General features: G+C 40.0%; 3 protein-coding genes across 5 annotated transcripts in view; 2 read left to right on the forward strand and 1 right to left on the reverse strand.

The window, feature by feature from the left end:
• The window catches only part of LOC308105415 (N-lysine methyltransferase SMYD2-B-like), a 186,398-nt gene extending 181,662 nt beyond the window's left edge, over window positions 1-4,736 (forward strand). Inside the window, exons 11-15 of the mRNA XM_080456127.1 lie at window positions 314-424; window positions 1,669-1,795; window positions 2,506-2,680; window positions 3,146-3,254; window positions 3,580-4,736. Of these exons, the coding sequence (XP_080312253.1) occupies window positions 314-424; window positions 1,669-1,795; window positions 2,506-2,680; window positions 3,146-3,254; window positions 3,580-3,672 (615 nt within the window). The 3' untranslated portion in view covers window positions 3,673-4,736. The remainder of the gene's footprint in view (window positions 1-313; window positions 425-1,668; window positions 1,796-2,505; window positions 2,681-3,145; window positions 3,255-3,579) is intronic.
• LOC308105422 (OX-2 membrane glycoprotein-like) overlaps window positions 1-27,919 on the reverse strand; it is a 54,550-nt gene that overhangs the window by 17,150 nt on the left and 9,481 nt on the right. The window lies entirely within an intron of this gene.
• Window positions 1-27,919, forward strand: part of LOC308105420 (N-lysine methyltransferase SMYD2-B-like) — a 45,482-nt gene that overhangs the window by 16,649 nt on the left and 914 nt on the right. For 2 of the 3 annotated variants that reach the window (XM_080456136.1, XM_080456135.1), the window contains exons 4-13: window positions 13,060-13,132; window positions 15,352-15,462; window positions 16,663-16,717; window positions 21,533-21,648; window positions 23,479-23,549; window positions 24,474-24,576; window positions 25,697-25,807; window positions 26,306-26,432; window positions 27,148-27,322; window positions 27,766-27,874. In XM_080456136.1, coding sequence (XP_080312262.1) covers window positions 13,060-13,132; window positions 15,352-15,462; window positions 16,663-16,717; window positions 21,533-21,648; window positions 23,479-23,549; window positions 24,474-24,576; window positions 25,697-25,807; window positions 26,306-26,432; window positions 27,148-27,322; window positions 27,766-27,874 — 1,051 coding nt within the window. Of the gene's footprint in view, window positions 1-9,434; window positions 9,714-10,914; window positions 10,969-11,144; window positions 11,467-13,059; window positions 13,133-15,351; window positions 15,463-16,662; window positions 16,718-21,532; window positions 21,649-23,478; window positions 23,550-24,473; window positions 24,577-25,696; window positions 25,808-26,305; window positions 26,433-27,147; window positions 27,323-27,765; window positions 27,875-27,919 lie in introns of those variants that run through there. The other variant, XM_080456134.1, reaches the window with a different exon arrangement.

The following is a 27,919-nucleotide window of genomic DNA, read 5'->3' on the forward strand; positions in this document are numbered from 1 at the left end:
GATACCACTGATCTACAAGCTCACAACGCGTCGCAGCTATTGTCGGCGATCAATCTATAGTGTAAAAACCACAACGATATATGACAGCCGATTTCAAGAAATGGACTCCTGTAGTGTGAAATGCTTAACGATCAGATGACTCCCTGACCACTTTAAAGGTCCTACAGTGTGTACTTGCCCTTAGACACTCCAGATAAAAAAACAACTCCTTCACCACAGAATTAGATGTGGAGGAGAAACCTGAAGTACTAATCACAGATTCTGATTCTGATTCTGATTCTGATGTCTGTGTTTGTTCCTGTGCCTTCCAAAGATGCTGATCAGCTACATAGACCCTATATACCCAACAGAAGACAGAAACGACGAGTTAAGAGACAAATACAACTTCACCTGTGACTGCCAGGAATGTCAAACTAAGTCCAAAGTAAGTCATGAAAAACCAAGACTGAAAAAAAAAACTTGACAAAATAGAATGACATACACAGTTCAGCTCAGAAGTTTTAGTGTCCGGTGAGGGAATTTAGATGTGTAAACACAGAGATAAAAACCTTAGAACATAGAGAAAACACTGTAAACCTGGGATTCCCTAACCTTTTCAAAAGCTAGAGTTTTCGTAAAACGGCGTGACCGTGGCGAAGCGTCCAACTTCAACGCCAAACAGGAAGTGAAAATAGCCGATCTACAATTCCTATTGGCTGGGCTTTAAACAGCCATAACTTCGGTTCGCAGCATGCTACGAGTACAAATTTGGTATGTGGACTAAGACCACCAATAGGGACGAGCTGTAATTTCTGAAGCCCCGCCCCCTCTGTCTTTCTATTGGCTAGGCTTTAAACAGCCATAACTCTGGTTCCCAGCATCGAATACCTACGAAATTTGCTAGATACATTTAGACGGCCAATAGATGGGTTTCCTGTTTGTAAACATGAGAGGATGATGCGCGCGCAGTGGAGGGGTGAGCCTATAGAGGGCGCTATTACCCGCAGCAGCTCTAGTCAAATGTACATTCATAAAAGAAATGGTCTTCACCGGGTTTAATGAAAGTAGATTAAATTATGCAGTTTGTAATATCTTCTTTACTCAATAAAAATGATTTGTCGGAAGTTGGATCTGTTTGTATATAATAGCAGCATTATGCCTATTATGCCTATAATAGCAGCATTATGCCTATCTAAATCCCGAACACAATAACAGAGTGAAGGGCGCTTCCGGTTCGTTCTACCCCAGGCATGCGCAGATTGCGCACTCTGCTCTGTGATGACGTCAAGCGGAAACCCATCTATAGGGACAGGCATAAATTGCTTAAGCAATGTAGCCTAACTTTTCAGCTGATTGCCATACAGACTTGTATTGAGACAGAACATCGAGGGCCCAGTCATCGCTGCTTGCAGCTTTAATTACTATTATTATTATTCTTGTTATTAATCACTTAAGCCATATTTTTCTGAAAATTGTTTTTTGAAAATGTCTGAGAATCTTTTGAAACATTTTTTAAATAAATAAGCAAACAAACACACAAACAAACAAACAAACAAACACGATCATCACCTCAACATCACACACAAGAGCACAAAAGTATTAATAGATAATTGATAACATAATGATCCTAGTTCACAAGCGGCTAATGTTCCTCGACTCTAACATGTCATCTTCTCTCCTTGGTCTCAGGACGAGGCCAAGCTCAAAGTGCGTGAGCGGAGTGATCCCATTGGGCCAGACGTCATCAGTGACATGGTCCGCTTCGCTAGGATGACCATTGGACGGTTGGAATTAGCCGTCAAGAGCAAGGACAAAAATATCCTTACATAAGATGAGGTTTTCACACCCACAACACCCTGTGTTTCAGGCCATGTGCCTCCTTGTGCTATTCATAGGGCTGTCACGATTACACATTTAAGTTGATGATTAATTGTCACTCAAATAATTGCGATCAACGATTTCATTGTGTTTTTCCGCATTGAACATTGGAAGAAATGAAGCCTTTTAGGCTTTGTAATCAAAAATTGCACAGGGCAGATACTATGACAAATAACTGAAACATACAAATAAATTATTGACATATTTAATACTTTTTTCATGTAAAAAGAAAGCAGAAATAGCAGATCTACAAGCTTACAGCGCGTTGTGACGCGTTGTAAGCTTGTAGATCTGTAGATTATGACGATTATGCAAAAATTGTGACAGGCCTAGCTATTGATCGTATAAATAGCGCCCGGAGTCATGCTGTACCTGTTCTCGAAAAGCCTATCAAGCGTTCCCCTTTCACACACTGATCTACTGAGACAACTTGTACTTGTTCGGCAAGAGCCTCTTTGCTCTGAAAATATTCTCTGAAAACCAACATAAATGTAATTAAATACATTTAAATTCAAAGTAAAGTAAATGTAAAAGCTGTTGAATCAACAAAGTATAGCATCCCATCTGTTACAAGAGTCTGATTTGAGTACCTTTAACAATAGCTTTTCAGGTTCAGCCTGTGCCATTGCATCCTTAACTCTCTTGCACCCCCTAGCGAGTTGCTGGATATGTGTAAACAGTCCCTGGACAAGATGGGAACCGTGTTCGATGACTCCAACGTGTACATGGTCCAAGTGATGTTCCAGGCCATTGGGGCGTGTGCCGGCATGGGCGATTTGAATGGTGCGATCCGCTACGCCGAGAAGATCTCACAACCTTACAGGTAACCTACTACTACGACTGTCAGGAATGGCCTCAAATCTCAAAACCTGGAGGGAGCGAGTCATAGAGCCGGGCTATTAACCGAAAATATGTCAAAATCGATATTTAGGCCTACAGGTTAATTGAATAACCGAGAAGCTTTTTTTTAAAACAACTTAAATTTATATCAATGAATCAACGATTTGATTAGATTTTTCATTTTTGACTAAATCGATTGTCTGATTAACCACTTAACCCTGTATTATATATACTTCAGTGTACAATGGTGGCGTACACAAAGAGAGTAAATAGCCAATCTACAAGATCACACGCTTGTATATCTGCTATTTTCAGTATTATTATTTGTTAAATAATAGTTAATTAATCGTAATCTAGAAATAATCAGGATATTGATTTGAAGTCATAACCATATCGACCAGTGTGTCATACCTTTATAACGGCTATGCAAATCCTCCTTGTCCTGCAGTGAGCTGTATCCACCATACCATTTGAACGTGTTCAACCACTACAGGGAGTTGGCCCTATTCTACGCGAACGTGAAAAACCCATTCATGGCTGTGGGTTATCTCAAGAAGGTAATGATTTAGCACACTGTTATCTGAAAGACTCACAGTGGGTTGATGAGCATTTTCAAATACAGTGCACCAGTTACTAGCCTATACAATACAGTTGCTACATATCAACTTATATGTAGTCACAAATAGTTGTGAACTGAACAAAAGTGAAGAACACTACATTGTGTCTACATTTATCTAGCTGTGTGTGTGTGTGTGTGTGTGTGTGTGTGTGTGTGTGTGTGTGTGTGTGTGTGTGTGTGTGTGTGTGTGTGTGTGTGTGTGTGTGTGTGTGTGTGTGTGTGTGTGTGTGTGTGTGTGTGTGTGTGTGTGTGTGTGTTTACAGGCAATATCCATCGTGGAGGTGATTTGTGGGAAGGATCATCCGTTCCTGGAAAAACTACAAAAACTCCAGTTTAGACTTAATTTGTACACTTAGAAAGATGCATGGGGCTTCAAGCTAAAATCAATACATGTAAAAAGGACCGCCCAAAATGATGATGAAAATGTTTTTGTCCGCGGACCCCCCCTGCCCATCTCAAAATATATTGTTCCAAGGACCCCCGGAAGCAAAGATTTGAGTTAAAAATGTGTATATATATTCAAATATTTCCACACATTTTCATTTTTTTTTATAGAAATAACAGATCTACAAGCTCGTAGCACGGCACTCGGTGCCGTGCTACGGCTTGTAGATCTTGTAAAGCTTGTAGATCTTGTAAAGAGCTTGTCAAGACGGAGGAGTGTCTCTGCTTCCATCGGTGGGAAAAGCGTGTCACCGTAACCCTCCGTTCTTTAGTTATTGGCTGTTGAATATAGCTTGTTCTCGCCAAAAACGAAACACAGAAAAAGAAAATGACAAAAACATGAAAGCAGATACAAATGTATTTTTCTAAATCCTTTAACATTAGATTGGACGAGGCTGGGTTTGTTGTGATTGCATTATTTCCCGATCTACTCTTCTCCAGAAGTCATAGGATCACTCATAGGTTGGCGAACAGCGCCATCTAGCTTAAACACTGAAAACACGTTTTTTACGTATTACACGTCATTGGCACTCTAGGCTTTGGAAAAAAGGGACGTGTTACACGTCATTGGCGCATTATTATGGATCCCACCGCAGTTCTAGGCAAATCCCGCCCCTGCTGCTCAGAAGCCCTGGTGATGCGCGCAAACCATGCCCGTATGTTTTCCGCCCGTATATTTTGATATTTAATATTTTTTATTAGGTCAAACTTGGTCTTGATAGAAATGAATTTCTCCGCGCTACGTGACTGCAGCAGTACGGTTTCACTGCGGCCATCTCCATTCAGAACGTCACGTTTTTATTTTTTTATTATTAGTTTAAACTTGATATCAGTAAGTAATCCTGTATTGACGGCGATAAAGCTAACGTGACCTAAAAAATTATAAATTATGGCACATACATAAGTTTCCGCTTCAATGGACTGTCTGTACATTGATCCGTTTAACTGCTAATAAAAGAAAGACACTAGTCTTTTATATATGCTAATTAATGATGTGCCACCCAACTTGTAATATGGAGTATTAATATTATGGAGTAGCCTATATTGATGGTCTTCATTGTTTCTCTGCTGGCTTGATTGCATCGTCCTGTTATCAAACATGTGGAATTAACGATTGGCACTGGAACAAGGTTGTGTTCTCCATATTAAGGAGATTACCCAATCTGAATCTGTTGAAACGCAGTCACTGATTGGCCGGTCATTTTCTGATTCCTCATACTCTCTGCCTATGGGCCGAAGTCCAGACTGATACCGTGGAGGAACGTGTGAGTGAATCCACGTTATCAGTCTGGCAATGCCAGGCTATCATCAGCCCAGCAGTGCCATGCCCATTACCAACCAGTGAACACTTCTCTAATCAACCTGCTGCCTATAAAACTGGACTCATTCCACACAAGCACTGTCCGTAGATACATTGTCGTTCCTGTGATCTGACTTGGAGTGTCGTGTTCGTTGATGGGTGCTTCTGAAAGGTTTTGCTACGTTTGACTGTAAGCTTAACTACTGCTTTAATAAATCTGTGAATTGAAACTATTCTGCTTGTGGCTCTGCATTTGGGTTCGGTCATTCTGCAAACCGTGACACCCTATCTGAATTTATATATATATATATATATATATATATATATATATATATATATATATATATGTTACAGGGTGAATGGAGAACCAGGGTGATTGAAGAAGGCTCGCTTGTTTTTACCACCCACCCAGCAATTGTGTAGAAGGAACACTAGAGGGAGCCACACGCCAGGCTTGTGCACAAGCATATATGGCCGCGACCACACACACACACACACACAGTCACACACACGCGCGCGCGCGCACGCACACGCGCACGCGCTCATGCTTTCAATGGACTGTTAAGATACTTTTATTGTGTTCTGCTGGCTTTTGTTTTAGTTTCTCCCTGACACACACACACACACACACACACACACACACACACACACACACACACAGTGATCCATGAAAAGAACTATTCTGTCCCTATCGGTTTACAACTCAAACGGCGCTGAGTCGACAAGTGGAGCATCGGCCGGGTCAGCGCGGGCACTCGCGCCTGGAGGCGCGAGGGCGCGCTTCCTCGGCCTCAAGCTCCACTTGTCGGCGCGCCTCCGTCGTGGACAAGCGTGTGCGTGTGCACGCGTGTTCAGCGTTCCCCTAGCGTAGCTTCCTGGTTGCTATGTGGGGGGGAACAACAAAAGACAGGTCCCCGTCGGCACATCAAAGCCCCGCCTCTCCGCGTTCTCCTTCTCCTCCTCGGAGGAGGAGGACGGTTTATTTCGCGAGGAGGAACTCCTCCTCGCGAAATAAACCGTCCTCCTTCTCAGAAGGAGGACGGTTTATTTCGCGAGGAGGAGCTCCTCCTCGCCTCACGTAATAAACCCCCGCCTCGCAGTGCCGCGTCCTCCTTCTCCTCCTCCTCGCGAGCCTCGCTAATAAACCCTGTCTCGAAAAGCCCCGCATCGCCCCGAAGCCCCGTGCCTAAAAACAAGCGCTCTGTCTTCAATCACCCTGGCTCTCCAAACACCCTGTGACATATATATATATATATATATATATATATATATATATATATATATATATATATATATATATATATATATATATATATATATATATTCCAAATATTATTTCACTTTTTCTTTTTGAAAATAGCCAATGTACTGTATAGGTTAGTCAGGCGGGATTTCAGAAAAAAGCCTTCTATAGGAGGTTAGAGGCATTTTGGGTTAAAAGTGGGGTGCTAGGCCATTTTACATAATTCAAGGGTGCTGAATTTGAAAAACATGGTACCCAAGCAAAAAAAAAAAAATTTAACCCTCTAATTTGCATAACAAAATGGCTGCCAATTTTGCACTACTTTTTCAATAACTATAACTAAGCAAGCAAAACTGACAAATAATGTGTATGTTCTGAGGGTCGGGCAATATTTGTAAGGTATTTTTAATATTATTAGTGGTAAGATTACTCTTAAAAATGCAAATTAGAGGCCACCATTACAGAAAACGGTTTAGTACTCAAAGGGGTCCATACGCATCCCCCTTATTTTCTTACACAATATTAGTCTTCTAGCCTGTCCTGTGCACTTTTGTAAATGCATAAAAAAAAAGAAAGAAAGAAAGAGAGAATATATAATACAGTTTAATAAATTGCTAAAATTTGAATTCCCAGTGTTGTATGAAAGGTGTGATACAAAGCAAGTAGTTGCCTTGTCACTGGTGTACATACTACAGAAATGAGCTTATATGGTGTGTTCACTGTTTTGAGTTGAATGGATGTTTTTCATTTGTACATTGTTGTATCTATGAATTATTTAACAGTTGCCTTTTCTTTTGCACATTTTTATTTTTATGTTTTATTTTGTAACTTCTATTGATAGAGCCTGAGTGCCTTAGAGCCAGTTGTGGGCCGGTTCACCTTGAGGGGAGGGAGGGGTGCCACAGTAATCTGCAGGTAAAGTGATAAGGGTCACAGCTGTAACGAGCCATGGCTTGTTACACCTGTGACCCTTATCACAGGTTATGATTAACACACAGTGGGAGATTATACGTTTTTTTTTTTTTTACCGTTCTCTTTATTTGCATTAACAAAATGTTGCTGTGATTCATGTTACATTCAGTTATTTAACGTGTCAAAAACGTTTTCCCTGTGCCCAGCCGAGTGGCTAAATGTGTGTTCAAGATGGTCACTAGCACTACAACTACATTTATGTTTTCCCCAATAAATTCTAGAAGTTTCTCGCAAAATCTGTTTTTGTTATAGCAAAATAATTGTTTAAGCGTTATACATATCTTATACAGGATAAACACGTGAAATTGGAAGTGATGACACAAAGAAGTTAACCGGAACACTGCAAAATAGAAGCTGATAAACGGGTATAATCATCCAATCTTGGATGAAATTGGCATTCCACCTTAACATTTATTTATAAGAGCTGGAGAGACAACAAACACTATAGCAATTATTACTAAAGAAAACAACAACAAAAAACTTAATATAAATAACATTGTTTATAACAGGTCTAGCTGTAGCAAAAAACGAATCAAAGGAATAGTTTTAACGTCCTGACATCTGTCCACTAGATGGTGCACCTTAACCACCTAATCATTCTGTTCTGTGTGTCTCAGCATTTTACATGGTTTACTTTGATATGAGTTAGACTCTTAACTCATATTGCTGAGCATCTATTGCTCTAACTGTTAGAGCAATGTTTCTCAACCTTTTCAGGCCGTGACCCCCCATAATAATCATATTTGAACTGGGGACCCCCCACCCTGACAAGCACTTGGAATGTATATGAGTTGAGGCATTACATTTAGTATGACTTGGTTCGGTTCCACAAATAAATATTGTGAAAATAGCCGAACGACAAGCTCATAATGTGTCGCGTTGTGAGCTTGTAGATCGGCTATTTTCAAATTGCAATATATAACATATATAATATAGGTCTGAAGTGGTTTTGTAATAATAATCAAGAAGAAATTAAAGTTTTCAAATAATTATAGTGGAGTAAAAGTACAGTATTTGCATTTGAGATGTAATGGAGTAGAAGTAGAATTATTGAAAATTAGAAGTACTCCAGTAAAGTGAAAATACCTCAAAATTGTACTTAAGTACGGTACTTCAGTAAATGTACTTGAGTAAATTAACTATTTCATTGACTCATTGTACAGTATATGTCAACAAATCATCGTGTAGCTGTCTCTTGTGGGGCTTGCTGTACCTTTTAGCTGTCAAGAACCATTCAAATAGAATCACTTTTTCTACATTAATTTACGTAGTTAAATTGGTCTGGCATCTCATCAACAACAACCTAAATCTACCTACACAGGTCATTATTTGTTGGTCGATTTATTTCACTGCAATCTGGGAACACATTCCTCATTGGAGAGGGACACGTCAAATATGGCTGGTATACACATGTTGACAAAAACACACACATTACTTAATTTCACAACTGATGCCAATCAAATGTTTTTTTGTTTAGTTTTTTTGTTGTATTGGTAGAAGTTAGAACACATAAAAAAATAAAAAATCTCTTTGTGGCACAGCCACCGAGATCTGGTGAAATGATTACTGTTCGCTTTGTCTCTTGTCATCACTGCCAGTGTGAAGAGATGAGCAGCTGTTTCCTTCGGGACCGTACCTATGTTCCCCAGGTTCTATGTTCCCCTGGTTCTATGTTCCCCGCTTTCCTAGGAGAGCGGGGAATATAGGACCTATACCTAAACCTAACCCTAACCATAACCTTAGTGGGGAACATAGAACCCGGGGAACATAGGTATGACCCAGTTTCCTTCCATGGACTCAGGTTCAGAATAACACAACAAAAGTCCCTTGGAAAAAAGAGAGCAAAATGACGAATAAAGTTATTTAATGTCAAACCCAGATGCAGAGAGAGAGAGAGAAGACAGACAAATGACAGAGTGAGAGCAGATCAAACTGCTTCTTCTGAATATTCAATTGATATTCGACAAGAAATCATACATAACAGTACAAACAATACACCAAACACCTACCTGCCAAATATCATGGGGTTGGGGGTGTGGTCATCTTGTAATGTGAGACATTAAATTCTCCATGGTGAAAAAACGATTGAATGTACTGCTCCTTTAAGAAGACAGGACACGGGGGGGGGGGGTGCTGTTGTTGCGGAAGAGAAGCCGGGAGAAACAAAACAGTGGAGACACCTTATGGGAGACACTCGATAAGTTTAGTTTCATTGCCTTGCGTTCCAAGAAATGTGTTATGTTTTGTTTCTTGATGTTTGAGTTGCGCATTGATGAAATGGTGAAAGGATACTGAGTTGGGATTTATTTGCCCAGACAACAAAAACAAATAAAACAGTAGACCTATAAAACAACAGATACACAGTAACAGTGATCATTGACAGAGAGTGATCTGATGTGACTGCAACCTGACTGTTCTCTCATAAAACCACGACTGAGGTAATGTAGCCCAATTATTTGATTGGATTTAATTGTTATTTATGATTATCTTTGTCATCAAGTTCAACGTAAAGGGCAGAATTTGCCCTTTACTTTGCCAAACTGTCAAAAAAAAAAAAAAAAAGAGGCAAACATTTTTTAAATAGCAGATCTACAAGCTCACAACAACGCCTCGCGTTGTGAGGCGTTATGAGCTTGTAGATCTGCTATTTTCACAATATTTATCTGTGGAACAGAGTCAAACAAAATGTAATGCCTACCATTCCAAGCACAGATATAGAAACCTAGATACCTCATTGGCCTCTGCAGTTCATTGGAGCGACGTGGCCACCATATTTCCGGGGGGAACGGGCACTGGCCAATCACAGCGTGTTGACTACTGGCCAACCACAGCGCGTCTTTTCCAGGACTTGTCAGAATCTAGTTGTCCCGCCCCCACCTGCGTCTGATTGGCCTACTGAACGCCCCCTTCTGTGACGCACACGGAAATTTCCAGCTGCCCCCCAGAAGCATAGAGGAAGCGGAAGTGCGTCCGAGATGCCGACGCTTCAGAGCCAGAGTGTCTACCTTTTATATGTCTATGATTCCAAGTGCTTGTCAGGGTGGGGGGTTCCCAGTTCAAATATGATTACTGTCAAAGATATTTGAACATGTAAACATTAACTAATGTGATATAATATGTTTGCATTTGCAAAATGCAAATGCAGGACATTTGTATGTCGTCCTGCATTTGCATTTTTGTAATGAAAAATGAAAACTTTGCTCATCGCATTGTGCCGCGTTGTGAGCTTGTAGATCTGCTATTTTTTTTAAGTGGTTGTTTTGCTGCTACATTAGCACATTTAGCTGGGGACGCTGGTGTATTGTGTCTAGACATGATTGGTTGTTCTGAATGTGCGTAGGCTAAGGATCTAGGCAACCTCTCTCTCTGTCTCTGGGTACAGCCACACATGTCCGTAACCGTCCGTATACGGACGCCGGAAGTCCCATACACTCCCATGTAAAAAAAAAACCCCGGAATGGTACTTCCGGTTTTAAACTTAACATGGGAGTGTATGGGACTTCCGGCGTCCGTATACGGACGTATACGGACGTTTACGGACATGTGTGGCTGTACCCTCACCGCCCAGCTCAACTTTAAACAGGAAATAGAAACCATTGTATTAATCAGTAATCTTGTATCTGACACTGTGTGATACAGATCAACTACAAAGTCAAGAATTGGACCTTGTACAGACATCAGGATTAATGACAGGTGAGGAATTAAACACATGTTTGATAGTGTTACAGTGTAGCCTACAATAGAACTGTATGACTGTACATTATAATACTATAAGATGAAATATGTTTTAATATCTTCATTAAATACAAATGTTGCTTATTGGAAGCAGTTTGTGAAGTGAATTAATATCAGTTTTTGTGTTGGTTCAGAACGGGCCAATAGGGGATGACGATACGCATAGTAAACAGGACCTGTGGTGACGTGACAGAGCTTAAAGGGGGGACACCACCACAATCTATCTTTGCTTTCCTTGTGGAATAAAGTCACTTTGACGGGCACTCTGAAGACCATGGAACCAACAATGAAGGAACAAATCGAGGGAATCGAGATGTTCGACAGTCCTACTAAAGGACGAGGTCTTCGGGTGACCAAACCGTTCAAAGTCGGAGAACTTCTCTTCACCTCCCTGGCGTACTCTTACGTCCTCAAAGTTGAACAGAGGAGCTACTACTGCGATTTCTGCTTTGCTAAGTATGTATTTATGTGGCATGCATGCATATTCTAACTTGTTATTTCCTTTCTGTGTGCATTAACAGGCCTACTGTATGTTGTAGGCTACGCTACACATCCGAATGATTAGTGCAGTCTTTACACATGCGTAATGGGAACATCAATAGTTAGACCACTACTACCCTACAGTTTATTGTACTGTATCAGTTCATTTAATTCAGTTCCTGACAGTCCAGCACATGTTCAACAAACACGAATAGCATTCAATACAGACCACACTCACTGCTTCACTGTCAAGCCAGTTCATTTGTGAGTGAGGGACTAACGCAACTACTTTTTGCGGTAACTAATAAACGTAACTAGTTACCTTTTCCCATTCAGTAACGCTAAGTTACTGTGATTTAAATGGGTGCGTTACTGCGTTACAATATGTGTGCCAACTGTTTAAGAAGGCTTTTGATATCACAAAAACATAAAATAAAAAGGAAAATAATACTAGATTATTATTTTAATTTTTTTTAAAGCAGAGGTGACATTTTAAACTTGGGATACCAGGTTTTTGATTGATTGAATACTTTATTCGTCAAAAATGTTAACGCAAAACAGTCATGGGGACTTGTTTCCATTGTGGTCCTATGTATGTAAATGTAGGTGAAATTAACAATTTAGTAGAATGGGAAACTATAGAAATAATCTTGAACAATAGTAGAACCTACTGTAGCAATAATATAGACTCCCAGGAATAGCTGAGAGCTACATTTTCAAACCGTCATTGGCAGCAGTAAGCTACTTTTGTGATATGTTTTAAATGATTGATGATATTTGTTCCTCTATAGAAGATTTCTATTAATTTCATCATAAATTGTCATAACTTGGGGCACGGTGGCACAGTCGGTAGCACTGTCGCCTCACAGCTAGAAGGTCCTGGGTTCGATTCCCAATAACTTCCAGATTTTGGACAGGCAACAAACTGATCCGTTCCAGACTGCTCCGGGGTTTGGCTTGACTCTGCACAAAGCACAGTGGAAGCAACCCACCTCAAAGCTGCGTTTAGACACTGTTCTGTTGTCCCTATACTACAACTTGCTATAAAGTGCTGCTGATATGCACTGTTTGGGATGATTGAATTGACGTTGGGCTGTTGTGTTGTTTGGTGGAGCAGACAGCTGGTCCACCATAAGCTCAGCTCTATTAATACTAGTACTACAGAAGTACTCAAAGTCTGTGGGCTGTGCTGTTTACAATTGGAGGAACACCTGCAAACAACTGCTTCTGCTATTTCTCTGTTCTGAGGGGATAATCTACCCCAAGACAGATTTCACATCATTCTTGTGTTTTTGGTATGAATAATGTGTATTCATATTATATTATATTTTATTATTATTGTTATTATTATTATGAATTTATTTTTCTTTCACAAATTTCTCTATGTTGCGTTGCAAGTTAATCTGGTGCACTGGAGTACCTAAGCACAATGCTATCTAGGTGTGCGTGTGTGCCTGCGTGTGTGCGTGCTTGTGTGTGTGTAAACAATCAATATATCCATCCAAGAGGATGTAAACACATTTGTTGTAACATGTTGCTCATTAAAACATAATGTTTGTTCATTCATAGGAAACCTGAAGAAGAAGACTTGAAGAAATGTGTAAAGTGCAAGAAAGCCTTCTATTGCAATGTCAACTGCCAGGTAGGAAACGAGTGGATGAGGAGGAGGAGGAAGGGGGTTAATGACTGCAGGAATTTGTATTTATTTATTTATTTACCAGGGACAGTGCACATTAATCAACATGTCAGTTTTCACGTCGACGTAAATGAGCCAGAGTTAGCCAAAAGCTCATTTTAATCTGAAGTTGCTCACATTATTCCTCTACCATCTGATTGTTAATTTGTTCTTAAGTAACTTTTTTGATTGATTGATTGAATACTTTATTACTAGTCAGAAATGTAAACAGCTGTGCATGGTACAGTAAGACATTAGGCTAAAAGGATAACACAAAAAGGTCCTGGGGACTTGTTTCCTTACATGGCTTTGTTTCATATCTGATACAGAACACTTCTGATTGAGTGTAAAACAGTAACATAGAATGGAATGTGATTGATCACACATGGAAGTTCACCTTTGGTTTCACTGTGGATCAATTAGAAACAAAACCCAGATTTTTGGGTCCGATGCTGATCTAAATTTCCGAGCGTCCTAAACCACCGATAACGTAGATTACATTTTTCTAATCATTTAAAAAAAAGTTTATATTTGAGAACATTTAGCTTATAAGCTAAGAAATAAATGTAAATACACACAAATAACTGTTTGACAAGATAGGTTTAACCCATTAAGACCTGAGGCCGATTAAAACATTTTTTTTCTAAATCCTAACGCTTAAAAAAATATTTGTATTCAAAGATTTGCACAATTTTTCAAAAATAGCAGATCTACAAGCTCACTGCACTGCCACGCTATGAGCTTGTATATCTGCTGTTTTTGAATAGCCAAAGAAATCTAAAAATGACACGGATGCGTTCCCGGTCTCAATGGGTTAAATTAAGTAAACTTCAATTATGAAAAGAACAATTCATTTGAATTATACAATTAACAAGGAAACGAGTCAATATACACACATGAACTGAATGTCATTTTATTTAACCACTCAGCCTAAGCCCTAAGTGGCTATGACCACAGTAGACATGCAAAGATCTGATTCAGGTGGAGAAGAGATTCAGTGGGTTAATTAAAAATAATAGCTTTGTGTGACATGAAGATTTGAGAAGAGGGTAAGGAAGGACACAGGTCAGTCAAGGACAGGACTAGTGTATACTGAGAGCTTAGCATTGTGTTGAGTGGCATTACTCACTGTACATAGCATAGCTTAGACGCCCTATAGACCAACTGTTAAGCATTATTGTCTTCGGCCTGGCGAGAGAGTATGTTTTGAATTTGGCCATAGATTTGTTGAGGTACAAGGCATGAGTTAAGTAGCTGCTTTTTTATCAAACCCTTTCCTCAGTATTGACATTGAACAGCTGTCAGTTAAAATGCAGGATGTGTTTGCATTAACTACAGGTGTTGAAATGGAGATTTTTGAACTACTGACTACCAACTGGAGGGCAGAGCTAGAAACCTGGTCACTTGTGAAGTATCCCCTGATTGTGTCTTGTGCACTTAAGCTGCATGCCTACTTGAAAATAATAAAATCCAAGTTTAGAACTCTATGACTGACTCACATCTTAATGACTGCCTCAAACTGGCATTCACTAAGTATCAACCAGATTTCAAAAGGCTTCAGATAATGTGCAGTCACAGAAGTCTCATTAAAGGTCGGCTGATCCTGAGAGTATTGTATCTGTCACCATATCTGTGCAAATATATGGTCATGGATGGATGCATTTTTGTCATTTGAACAGAATATCTGTAAATTTGAAAATTCTGAGAAATTGAGAACTGAGAAACTAAATATTGTGCATTGAAGAGAAGAAATCTGTAAAAGCAATTTATTTCATGTCCTTTGTGTTTTGTTTTATTTAAAAATAACTCAACAAAGAAGTTTATTTGTATTTCTAATACGTTTTTCTTAATATTTAGGCATTTATTATATAACTATCATCTTTATTCTTATTTAAACTACTAGTCTTTGTGTCGATGTATGCACATGCATTGAGCCTGTCAGAAATTGCAATTGTGACAAGTGTTTTTTTAAAACCTATTTTAGTGGTAGATCACGGCTTACAATTGGAAATAGAATGTGCTCTTGGGCTTGAAAAGGTTGGTTACCACTGGCTTAGACGCTCTATAGACCAACTGTTAAGCAGTATTTGTGGGCGAGTTTAATTTTGGCGTTACTGTGTGCCAGGCAACATGCATTGCTTGTAGGGTTAATTTCATGTGTGTCTGTGTGTGTGTGTGTATGTCAGAAAGGGGACTGGAATATGCACAAGCTGGAGTGCTCAGCAATGCTTAAGTGTGGTCCGAAATGGTGTCCATCAGATAGAGTCCGCCTGGTGGCCAGGATCCTTGCCACAAAGGTGAGTGTGTGGTCTTGATTTTTTCCCCCAACACTTCCTATTTATGAAATACGAGTTGTTGAGTATATTGTAGTCTTGCGAGCCAGACTGTTGCCAGACACTCCCCCGCTAACACCCAAAAACTCAGGAAAACATCATACAGGAACAGGTTCAACATGACGAGAAAGTCTAGGGTATACCAAGAATAGAAAAGGATACTTGAGTGTCAAAACAGATAATTATGTACATGATGAGTGATTAATGAAGGGCATGACAGGATTGAAAGGAATGCAGTGTCACAATAGTTTGATGCAAAGGTGCCTAATTCTGATCAGAGGTGAGGAGGAGGTCTGATGGTGAGGCTGTGGATCCATGGATTATGATTGTGGAGTGTTATTGTAGTTATTGTTATTATTGAATTGAAACTCTTTTTCTTAATTGACGAAAATCAGCTCTACTTGTCCAGTTCTGCCCTCCTTTGCCTCAGTGCTCCTTCTCAACAGATGACATGCCATCTGTTTTTGCTCTTTTCCTGCACCATTTTTCACTGTGGTCACTCACAGACCGTTGACCTTAATTGTTTCATTGTCTGACACACCTCATACACTCCATTAATCCATTGTCTTAGAAAAAAATGCTATCCCACAAAGGATTGAATGCACATTTTGACATTTTCAGGGAATTAAGGCAGCTATTAGCAAACATTACTTCTAGCTGTCTTGTTGTCCTCACCTGATGCAAGCATGTACGGTACAATACCACAAATATCCTGCAACATATTAATGAGCATGTCACCAAAATTATTCAAACACATACAAAATTAATAAATAAAAAAGTGCCACGGACTTGGACATAGACAAGTCTAGCCGGACATGTTTGTCCATGTACGGACATGTTGATGACCCCTGTCTGAGTGGAAGTTCATGATAGCACAACATCATAAATGCATTTTGGCCTTAAACCATTCAGTGCTTTATAAACCATCAGTAGCAGCATTTTGAAATCAGTTATTTGACAATTCTTCTTAATATTATCACTTAAGGACATGAATGATATGTGATGGGTATAAGTACCTTATGATGAACTATCTGTAATTATTGAAATGATTTGTACTAACTGCTTTATATGGAAGAACCTTTCTGCATTATTTGTTTAAATAAAGATTAAGAAGTGTAGAATTTTTGCCAATGCTTAATTTCTTGCAAATGCTTCTTTCTACAGAAGGCACAGAAAGAAAGATCTGCATCTGAGAAGCTTATACTGATGGAAGAATTACGTAAGGGATCACTCAACATAAACACACACACACACATGCACACACATGGGTACATTCGCCATACAATCTGTGTTAATTTATTGTAATTCATTTGTAACTAAGAGAGAGGAAAGATGTAGCCAAATGTAGGCATGCAATGCTCATTTGGTATGTTCTTGCACTCTATTTCAATGACGTGACGCGCACGTCGCTTAACACCTACACTGCAAGTCACACAATGGACAATTGATATGCATCTAGGCTTATTCCTATGTTAATTCGCTAGGTGTGAGTCGGGAGCCTTTGAAAACTTTGTTGAGGTGTGAATTTAAAGTAGTTTTAAATCTATGCGTGTGCCTGCGTGTGCTCCTGGTCAAATAGGTTCCGGCACGGCGTGCAAGGCCGTCCAGTGAGCATTGCACCCCTGGTCAAATGGACCCTTACTGGTCCATTCGGTTCCATTCATACACTCTCAAGAGTTGAATTAACAGGGAAACAAATGGATTTACCGCTTCAAGGAGGGGTGGGCAATTTTCCAAGGCTGCTGTGACCATTCAGTGCCAGACAGTGAAAACCACCATTGCTTTTACGTCTTATAGAGAGTACGCACGTGCATCACTTTTCCACTGGGACACGCCCCCCTCTTCTATAATGAGTGGTAAAACATTGAGCAGCATAGACCATATTCACACGGCGGCCATGTTTCTATGAAGTCAATGAAAGTAGCCACCCCGGGTGGCGGCACTTTCAATGTTAAATTCCAATATGGCCACCGTGTGAATATGGTCTATGGAGCGTTGGAGTTTGGTAGCGCTCGTTGGAAATCACGGTCCTGCGTACCACCTGTTTGTAAATTGCACATAATGCAGGAGGCAGCAGGACGTTGCGTTATTGAAAACGAGCGCTTCCAAACTCTGACACTTAAATTATCACCTGCACAGAATGTATTGACAGAAAGTAGCTCATAACATGTCTACGGTGGATTTTTATGAAACTAAAACTTTGCAGATAGAAAGAGGATTATTCAAGCTTTCCGTACAGCTGCCATGTTGGCAGTTTTGGGAAGTAACGGATTACATGTAACGCCGTTACGTAATCAGAGTAAATAAAAATGGTAACGGTAACGTCTTACAGTACATTTTAAAATGTGTAATCTGGATTACAGTAACGGGGGTGTTGTAACGGGGGTTACAGGCCGATTACATTCTTTCCTTCCCCTCATCAATTTGACAAACGAGTGATAAATTATTATAACACCAAACAACCACCCGCAAGAGCGCACACTCTGCACAGACTGCAATGGATGCGTGGAGACGGCCAGGACGCACAGCGCACCTCTGTCAATATGGTAATGGTAGACACCAGTTCTCTGGTTGAGATTCAACATCAAGTGAAACGCTGCACATAACCACTGGTAGGTTTGATTTCAAGCCTATATTCCAGCTTATAATGCGTGGAAGCCAAGCAACACTTTTGACAGAGAGAGGGGGGGAGAGAGAGAGCATGAGAGAGAGAGAGCGCGGGTGCGCGAGAGAAACCCTGATGTTGGATCAACAGCAATACAAAGTAATAACTGCAAACAGATTAAAAGTTTAGGCTATCAATATCATACAAAAGTATAGAGAAGCTGTGATCTCACCGCTCTGATGGACAATAAATAAATAATCCTTTTGCAATCAACATCCATGTTCTCTTCGTGTGTCAACAATGATTCAAATGGGAAGTTTATTTCAGCAGATGTAGTTTCATGTAGTTTGACATGGTTTGAGCCGTTTTTGCTGCGCAGCTCCTCGTTTAAGTTAATTGCCTTCTCCTGCTGTGCTGCTGCGCAACACGGCAGATCTCCGCCAGGCCAGGTGGCCCTACCCAGGCCCATGAAATTCATAGGCAGTCATAGTAGCCAATTAGAATTAAATCTGCTCAAACTGACTCATACACTGATACAGAACCATATATAGGCTAAATATTGTCACTGTCGGTTGGGAAAACTGTTCCTTTTATTTTAAAATAATTTCAAATGGTGAAAAAGGCCAATCTACAAGCTATAATTATTAACAATTAAGAAATACTATATTTTAAATAGTGGACAAATACAAAAAATAGGGGAAAATACATAAAATCTCTAATCTGTGATTCTAATGTGATTAATGTGACCCCTACAGTCAGTGAAGTCCAAGGATGAATGTGACAAATATTGAGACCAATAGGCTATAACCTAATGCATCATTTTATGAAATAAATGGGTTATATTTCACAGACAGTTACACTATTCTTGTACTATATTAAAATTAAATCATCTTTAACCTTCAAGTTAAATTCATTATTTCCGTGGACTTAAAAATCATCGTTTTATTTGCTGGCCTTCTTGCCCTGGCAATTGGCCTTTGTGCCCTCAAAAAATTGACAAAACCAAAGGCCAAGTGGCCTTGCCACTAAAATGACGAAATTCCAGGCCTGCTGTCAATGGTAAAACATGTTTTATCTAATTAAATAGAGTTTTGCTTAAAAGTAATCCAAAAGTAACTGAAAGTAACTAGTAGTTACTTTTTAATAATAAGTAACCGGATTACGTTACTGACTACAATTTTTAGCAAGTAATCTGTAACTGTAGGGGATTCCTTTTTAAAAGTAACCCTCCCAACCCTGCATGTTGGTGAGTTTAACGTCGTTTAATACAATCAGATCGGACCTTTATGTTGGATGTATGGGCTGTCAAGGCCAGAAAGTTGTTTTTTTTGCCACTCAGTAGGCATTTCCGCATAACTTCCGGGTATGATGATGTCATGCGCATAGCTGTTAAGGGCAATTCACACAGAGCACTATAACTATAACTACATGTATACAAATATAGTTTACATTGTTTTAAAGTCAAGTGGATGGCAGAGTTCACACCTACTATAAAAAGAAATACAATGGTTAACGATATAGTTATAGTTATCTTTATAGTTATAGTGCTCAGTGTGAATGGCACTTTAGGCTGCCAATTAGAATAATACAAGCATAGAATAAGTCAATAATTTAATAATGAAACCTAACAAAGAACGGGTCAATAATATAATATGAATAATAAAGGTAAGATACATTCTGACTACCTGATATACTATATTTAATAAATACCCTTTGTTTTGCGGTTTTCAAATTTTTCACAGAATCAAATGTTTTATGGTCATGAATCACCAGGAACCTGGATGGCTTGGTTCCAGGTAAAGGTCTTCACGGGTAAAATATAAAGATCCGTACCCAAATGGACCCGTGAAAAAATTACCCGGAACCGAATGGCCCCGGCTTATAGTCAAATATGAAGGGCCGATACCCGAATGGACCCGCGAAAATATTACCAGGAACCGAATGGACCCGGGCCATTGTTAGAAATCGGAGTTCCGGACCCGATCATTACCGAGAGCTGTCGGACCCCGACCCGTATAGAACCGTGACATACAAGAACCGAACCCGTACATAACCCGAGACCCCGAAATACCCGAACGCAAAATTGTTTGCTAACGTCATAACTAGTTGTAGTTGTCCAGCGTTAAATAAGACTTGTTTCATACTTTCTTACCTAAATTTATAGCCTCCATGGTTGTGATGTATAATCCCAGTCAATGCTCATTGGATAGTTTATAAATACAAAATAAATCCACGTTCTAGATGTGTGTAATCCTTCTTCATTGCCAACTATAATCCATGTTAATTTCTAATGTTAAACAACATTTAATGTTGTTTAACATTATAATTGGCTTTGGAGTTTCCATTGTGCTTTGCGGAGCATACCGGGTAACAACACGCTATCAACTCTACTGTTTTACCATTTTGAACCATTAACCAAAGCATTGCGTTAATCGACAATATTTGATATAACTGGCGTATAGAAATGAGTGGGTCACATGTGAAAGGATCGGCGATGTGACATCACTGACGAATCCTTGCTATCTTTAAACCAACTTCGAACATGGCGTAGCGTCCGTGCTACTTCCTTGTTGCATAGTGACATCACTGTCGAATCCTTGATGTCGAATTCTTTGCTTGTGGTAGTGAAACACTAAACAGGATTATTATTTCATGTCAACATTCAAGTACAACTATCAGAAGATGTAACTCAGGTAAAGTAATGCGCCACTCTGCAAGTTTAACTAAAGTTTTCCACCTGTCCAAAGTTGTTCCTAATACAGACAGAGCCTTCGGTCAAGACGATCATCAAGGCTAATGCAGACATACATTTTTTTAATCATCCTATCCTTGTTAATATATCGCCATTTAGGTCAATGGTATAACATTATGTAGTGATATAATATAAATAGCAGCCAGTCATTGACTGCGTCACTGCCAGTCTGTCTTCTGACTCTGAGCGACCCCCCTCCCTCCCTCCCTCCCTCCGTCCACTCGAGTATTAGTGGAACCGTCCATTTCACAGTCTGAGCCCGAGAACCCCCGCTCGCCGGGTCCACTCGAGTATTAGTGGAACCGTCCATTTCACATTCTGAGCCCCGAGACCAGAGACAAACTGAAACGGTTCATTCCGACCCGGACCCGGAGTCACTTCTTGTGAATGGACCCGGCGGGTCGGAACCCGGGTATTTCGGGTTTCTTTCTAGGGTTTCTTTCTAGTTCCAGGCTTAAAATAATTTATATAAATATTTTCGGAAAGACTTATGGGGTTTTGATTTGTGGCACCACAAAATGGCCGCCACTGCCATGCCATATAGGGTTAAAGTGGGTAATACAGTGGAGCAGTGCATTAGTGTAACCTGTCTATTCTGTATTTATATTCTTTGCACACAATCTTTACACTTTCAGTTCATTAACACTGTGTATTTTACTGTGTATTTTGAAAACCAGATGTGGGCGACGAGAGGAAATCGATTTACGAGGCTGACATTGCCGGCCTGCATAAATTCTATTCCAAACACCTGGACTTCCCTGATCACCATGACCTGCTTTCACTCTTCTCCCAGGTAGCCACTGTGAAAACACACACACACACACACACACACACACACACACACACACACACACACACACACACACACACACACACACACTGCCAGTGTGAACTCAACAAGATCTGCATCTGGCTCTCCGACAACAAACTATCATTACACCTGGGTAAAACTGAATCCATCCTCTTTGGGTCCAGTCCTAACCTTAGCAAGGCTGAGAGCTTCACGATCAAAGTGGGTGATGATGTTATCACAAGAAAGGAGGAAATTACCTACCTGGGTTCCATCTTGGAGGCAAACCTCTCCGGTAACAAAAACGCTGAAAGAGTGATCAAAAAGGTTAACCAAAGAAACCGCTTTTTGCATAGGATTGGACGTCTAGTCAGTAAGAATACTCTGAAGATTCTTGCAGGGGCCCTCATACAAGGTTATTATGATTATGCATGCACTTCATGGTATCGCAACACCTCCAAGGCCTTAAAAACAAGGCTCCAAACATCCCAATACAAACTAGTGAGGCTACTTCTTGGCCTCAATCACAAAACCCATCTAACCCCTGCTCATTTTGCTAGGATTGGATGGCTTAGGGTTGAGGACAGAGTACAGCAACTTGCTATGGGCCTGGTCTTCAAGATACACCACAACATTGGGATCCCCCTGTATTTGTCTAAATACTTCCTAAATGTTAATGAAGTCCTCGATCATAACACCAGAGGCAGCTCCACAAATCATGTTCAACCCAGATTTGGCTCAACTAAGGGAATGAACTCGTTCTCATGCTATTCATCAAAAATGTGGAATGCCCTACCAAAAGGAGTAAAGGAGTGTAAAACCCTACTCACTTTCAAAACTGCCCTAAAGATACACCTTCAGGAGGCTGCAATTCGAAAATGGCCCCTGTCTAAGTCTTAACCTACCCCCCCCCCCCCACCTTCAGGAGGCTGCAATTCGAAAATGGCCCCTGTCTAAGTCTTAACCTACCCCCCTACCCCCCCCCCCCCCCCCCCATTTATTTTTCTTCTCTTGTACATTCTTCTTTACTCTTCATACCAGTAACCTGTAAGCTGATTGTACGACATTCTGTATAGTTTTTGTGTATATGTCGTCATGATTTGTGTGCATGGGGATCTCATCTTAAACAAGCTCAGTGCTTAATGAGTCTCCCAGTTTAGTAGCGTATTGTATTGTGAATTTGTACTTCCATGTACTGATGTTCTCATGTCTTACTAAATAAAGTACATCAATCAATCAAACACACACACACACACACACACACACACACACACACACACACACACACACACACACACACACACAGTTGTTGTCCAGCGGAAACCTTGTATGTCGAAAACTGATACTTTACAGGAAATGGGGGGGAAATAACCTGTGTTCCAGTGAATACAATGTAGTCATACTTCAGTCACAAGCTCTTAATACTGTCCATTGGTTCAAAGTTTATTAAACCCATGGACAGTTGAAACCCACTTTCAACCTGGCATGTAAAATCAGTAGCTGATCTACAAGCTCACATCACAATGCACATCACTGTGAGCTACAAAGAAAAAAATAAATATGGAGATACAAGGTTTCTGCCAGACAGTAACAATATACTGTACCCCCCCTTTTTACTGTCTGCTACTTTGATACAGAATAGCATTAGTACACTGACCACTTTCTCACCTGTCCAGCACTCATGGATTCTGAAACAATCTGCCGACCATTTCTCAGCTAACTCACAGCAGATCATTAAAAATGAGAGGAAGAAGAAAATAACAACCAAATTGTTTTCCAACAGGTGTGAATACATTAGCAGGATTAGTAATGATTTCTCTCTCTGTGCAACAGGTTCGCTGTAATAGCTCCGATTTGCATGATGAGGAATTGGAACCTCATATCGGTCGTGTTGTCTACGCTGAGTAAGAACGCACACACGCACTCGCACGCACACATACAGAGTTAAACCCTCATCAATGTAACCACTTAAACCCTACTTATCATGTCAGTAAACCATTAAAAAAAGCTACAGTACTGCAATAATGTGTGGTTGTCACAAAATGCCAGAGTTTTTCAGAAAAGTGTCAGCCCACTGCCAGCGAACCGAGTGATTTTGACTAACCTTTGAAAAATCATAGAATATTTTCCATGATCGCCGTCCTCACGGTGATCCCCTCATTACACGCATAGGGGTCTCGTGCAATCGGTTTTATTATATGATTCTGTTATTTTTTACTAGTGTAGTACGTTTAGGGTCTATGTGTTTTGCAACCACATGTTACCACTCAAATTAAAGCTTTGAATGGTGAGCAGTTTTCTATAGCCATTACGAACATGTTGGTTCTCAGCACACACTTTCAAATTGGGGATATTAATAGGCCTTATTTTAAAATTATTATATTTGTGTATGAAATCTTGCATTAAAAGGCCATTTAAGCATAATGGACGTTTTGAAGAAGTAAAATCACCATTCCAATCAATTCCCCATACTTGAATTGTGCAGAGAAGTGGGTTCATATATGAACACCATTGAAAGTTCTTCATATATTTGTTGTAACAATTTGCCAATGTGACAATATAGGGGTCCACATATTCAACTCATGATAACTGCACTAAGCTACTAGTCTGCAATGGTTATCATGCCAAACTGTGAAATAGAGATGTATACAGCTAGTCAAAAAATCAAACTTAGATTTGCCCACCCATTTGATAATCATAGCTCAATTTTGGGGCTCTGGCTCATGGACTAACTCTCTCTTTCTCTCTCTCTTTCTCTTTCTCTTTCTCTTTCTCTTTCTCTTCTCTTCCTGTTTACCTTCTCTCCCCATCACCCTCTCTCCCCTCAGTTTTTCCCTCATAAACCACAGCTGTGTACCCAGTGTGGCTGTCACGTACAAGGGAACGACAGCAGAAATACGGGCAATACAGGATATGAAGCCTGGTGATGAGGTGAGGAGAAGAGACAGCTGCACAGGGATGTATGTGTGTGTATGGGGGACACGGTATGTGTTACAAGGGGGTAGGGCAGTGGTTTTCAACCTTTTTCATGTCAAGGTCCATTATTTATTCGGCATTTGAGCTCTCAGACCACCGTTTGATGAGATTTAGACTCTCAGACCCAAGCCTTAGAATATGTTGTTATCGTTGGATATGATTTTGTCCAGAATTCCGTCCATGCTGCATGTTGGTACCATAGGAGAGATAACAGGCAAAAGTTGATCAAAATAACAATTATTCTTCATTCTCTAATTGTGAAGACTTCTTGTAAATTAAGTGATGCAGATGTGCAGATGTTATAATAGTTTAACTCTTGCGAGAGTAAAATTAAACCAATTGTCAATTGTTACCAACTCTCCATCATTTAGCTGAGGACCACCTGGAATCCGCGCTACAGCCAATGAGAGCACATTACAGCCACCGTGACTAGGGGAGGGTCGCTGGACCTGACCACAACAGACAGACCCCCGCATAGTACCGCAATATTACCGTCCAGTCCTGTATTAAGTTAAACATTATAAAACAGGATGAGAGAGTGAGCGAGCGTGCTCGAGGGGAGGCCGTTTATTTGAGAGGAATTTCACACAGAGAGAGAAAGAGAGACTGAGAGAGCGAGCTCTGTTTGTGTGTGTGTGTGTGTGTGTGTGTGTGTGTGTGTGCAGTGTGTGTCTGAACAGTGTTGCCAGATTTTGCGAGAGAAATAAGCAACCAGGTCTATGAAAATAAGCCCAACAAAAGCGACTAGGCCACATGAGCACCTTAAACCTATATACAAATACATTGGATATTTGAAAATAGCCGATCTACAAGCTCATAACGCGTCGCAGCTATTGTTGGCGATCAATCTATAGTGTAAAAAACGATGTATGACAGCCGATTTTAAGAAATGGACTCCTGTAGTGTGAAATGCGTAACGATCAGATGACTCCCTGACCACTTTAAAAGTCCTACAGTGTTTACTTGCCCTTAGACACTCCAGATAAAAAACAACTCCTTGACCCCAGACTTAGATGTGGAGGAGAAACCTGAAGTAGTAGTCACATGTCTGTGTGTGTTCCTGTGCCTTCCAAAGATGCTGATCAGCTACATAGACATTATGTACCCAACAGAAGACAGAAACAACCAGTTAAGAGACTGTTACAACTTCACCTGTGACTGCCAGGAATGTCAAACTAAGTCCAAAGTAAGTCATGAGAAACAAGACTGAAAAAGAAACGTGACAAAATAGAATGACGTATACAGTTCAGTTCAGAAGTTTTAGTGTCCGGTGATGGAATCTGAATGTGTAAACACAGAGATAAAAACCTTAGAACATAAAGCAAACACTGTAAACCTGGGATTCCCTTTTCAACTCGAGACCCAAAATATACATTTGGTGTCTGCACGGGACCCAAATGTGCAAAAATACATTATTATTATTATCATTAGTCAAGTGAGCCCTATTTTTCAGAACATTTTGAATATTTTTAGAACATTTCTGAGAATCTTTTGAAACATTTTTTAAATTAATAAGCAAACAAACAAACAAACAAACAAACAAACAAACAAACACAATCATCACCTCAACATCACACACAAGAGCACAGCAGTATTGATAGATCATTGATAACAGAATTATCCTAGTTCACAAGCGGCTAATGTTCCTCAACTCTAACATGTCATCTTCTCTCCTTGGTCTCAGGATGAGGCCAAGCTCAAAGTGCGTGAGCGGAGTGATCCCATTGGGCCAGACGTCATCAGTGACATGGTCGGCTTCGCTAGGATGACCATTGGACTGTTTAGGTTAGCCATCGAGAGCAAGGAGAAAAATATCCTTACATAAGATGAGGTTTTCACACCCACAACTCCCTGTGTTTCAGGCCATGTGCCTCCTTGTGCTATTCATAGGGCTGTCACGATTACAAATTTAAGTTGATGATTCATTGTCATTGGCTTCGTAATCAAACATTGCACAGGGCAGATAATATGACAAATAACTGAAATATACAAATAAATTATTGACATATTTAATACTTTTATTCATGTAAAGAAAAGCAGAAATAGCAGATCTACAAGCTTACAGCGCGTTGTGACGCGTTGTAAGCTTGTAGATCTGCTTCTTTTTATTATTTGAAAATGTGTGAATATTTTTCAAAATGGAAACGATTATGACGATTATGCAAAAATAATTGTGATTATCTCAAATAATTGCGATTCGACGATTATGTACTAATTGTGACAGGCCTAGCTATTGATCGTATAAATAGCTCCCGGAGATATGCTGTACCTGTTCTCGAAAAGCCCTTTTCGCACACTGATCCACATGAGACAACTTGTCCGGCAAGAGCCTCTTTGCTCTGAAAATATTCTCTGAAAACCAACATAAATGTAATTAAATGCATTTAAATTCAAAGTAAAGTAAATGTAAAAGCTGTTGAATCAACAAAGTATAGCATCCCACCGTTACAAGAGTCTGGTTTGAGTACCTTTAATTATAGCTTTTCAGGTTCCGCCTGTGCCATTGCATCCTTAACTCTCTTGCACCCCCTAGCGAGTTGATGGATATGTGTAAACAGTCCCTGGAGAAGATGGGAACCGTGTTCGATGACTCCAACTTTTACATGCTCCTCGTGATGAACCAGGCCATGGGGGCTTGTGCCGGCATGGGCGATCTGAATGGTGCGATCCACTACGGCGAGAAGATCGCACAACCTTTCAGGTAGCTACTACTACGACTGTCAGGAATGGCCTCAAATCTCAAAACCTGGAGGAGGGCGGGCTATTAACCAAACATATATCAAAATATTTTGGCCTACAGGTTAATTGAATAATCTAGAAGCTTTTTTTTTAAACGTATATATTTATATCAATGAATCAACGATTTGATTAGATTTTTTATTTTTGACTATATCGATATTTTTAACCCTGTATTATATATACTTCAGTGTACAATGGTGGCGTACACAAAGAGCGTAAATAGCCAATCTACAAGATCACACGCTTGTAGATCTGCTATTTTCAGTAATATTATTATGTGTTTAATAATCGTTCATTAATCGTAATCTAGAAATAATCAGGATATTGATTTGAAGTCATAGCCATATCTCCCAGTGTGTCATATCGTTATATAATGGCTGTGCAAATCCTCCTTGTCCTGTGCAGTGAGCTGTATCCACCATTCTCTCTGAACGTGTCCACACTCTACATGCAGTTGGCAGGACTCTACATGGGCGTGCAGAAACCACTCATGGGCATGAGTTATATGAAGAAGGTAACGATTTAGCACACTATAGTCTGAAAGACTCACAGTGGGTTG

Source organism: Gymnoscopelus braueri, assembly GCF_963280865.1.
Source record: "Gymnoscopelus braueri genome assembly, chromosome: 17".
Lineage (NCBI taxonomy): Eukaryota > Metazoa > Chordata > Actinopteri > Myctophiformes > Myctophidae > Gymnoscopelus > Gymnoscopelus braueri.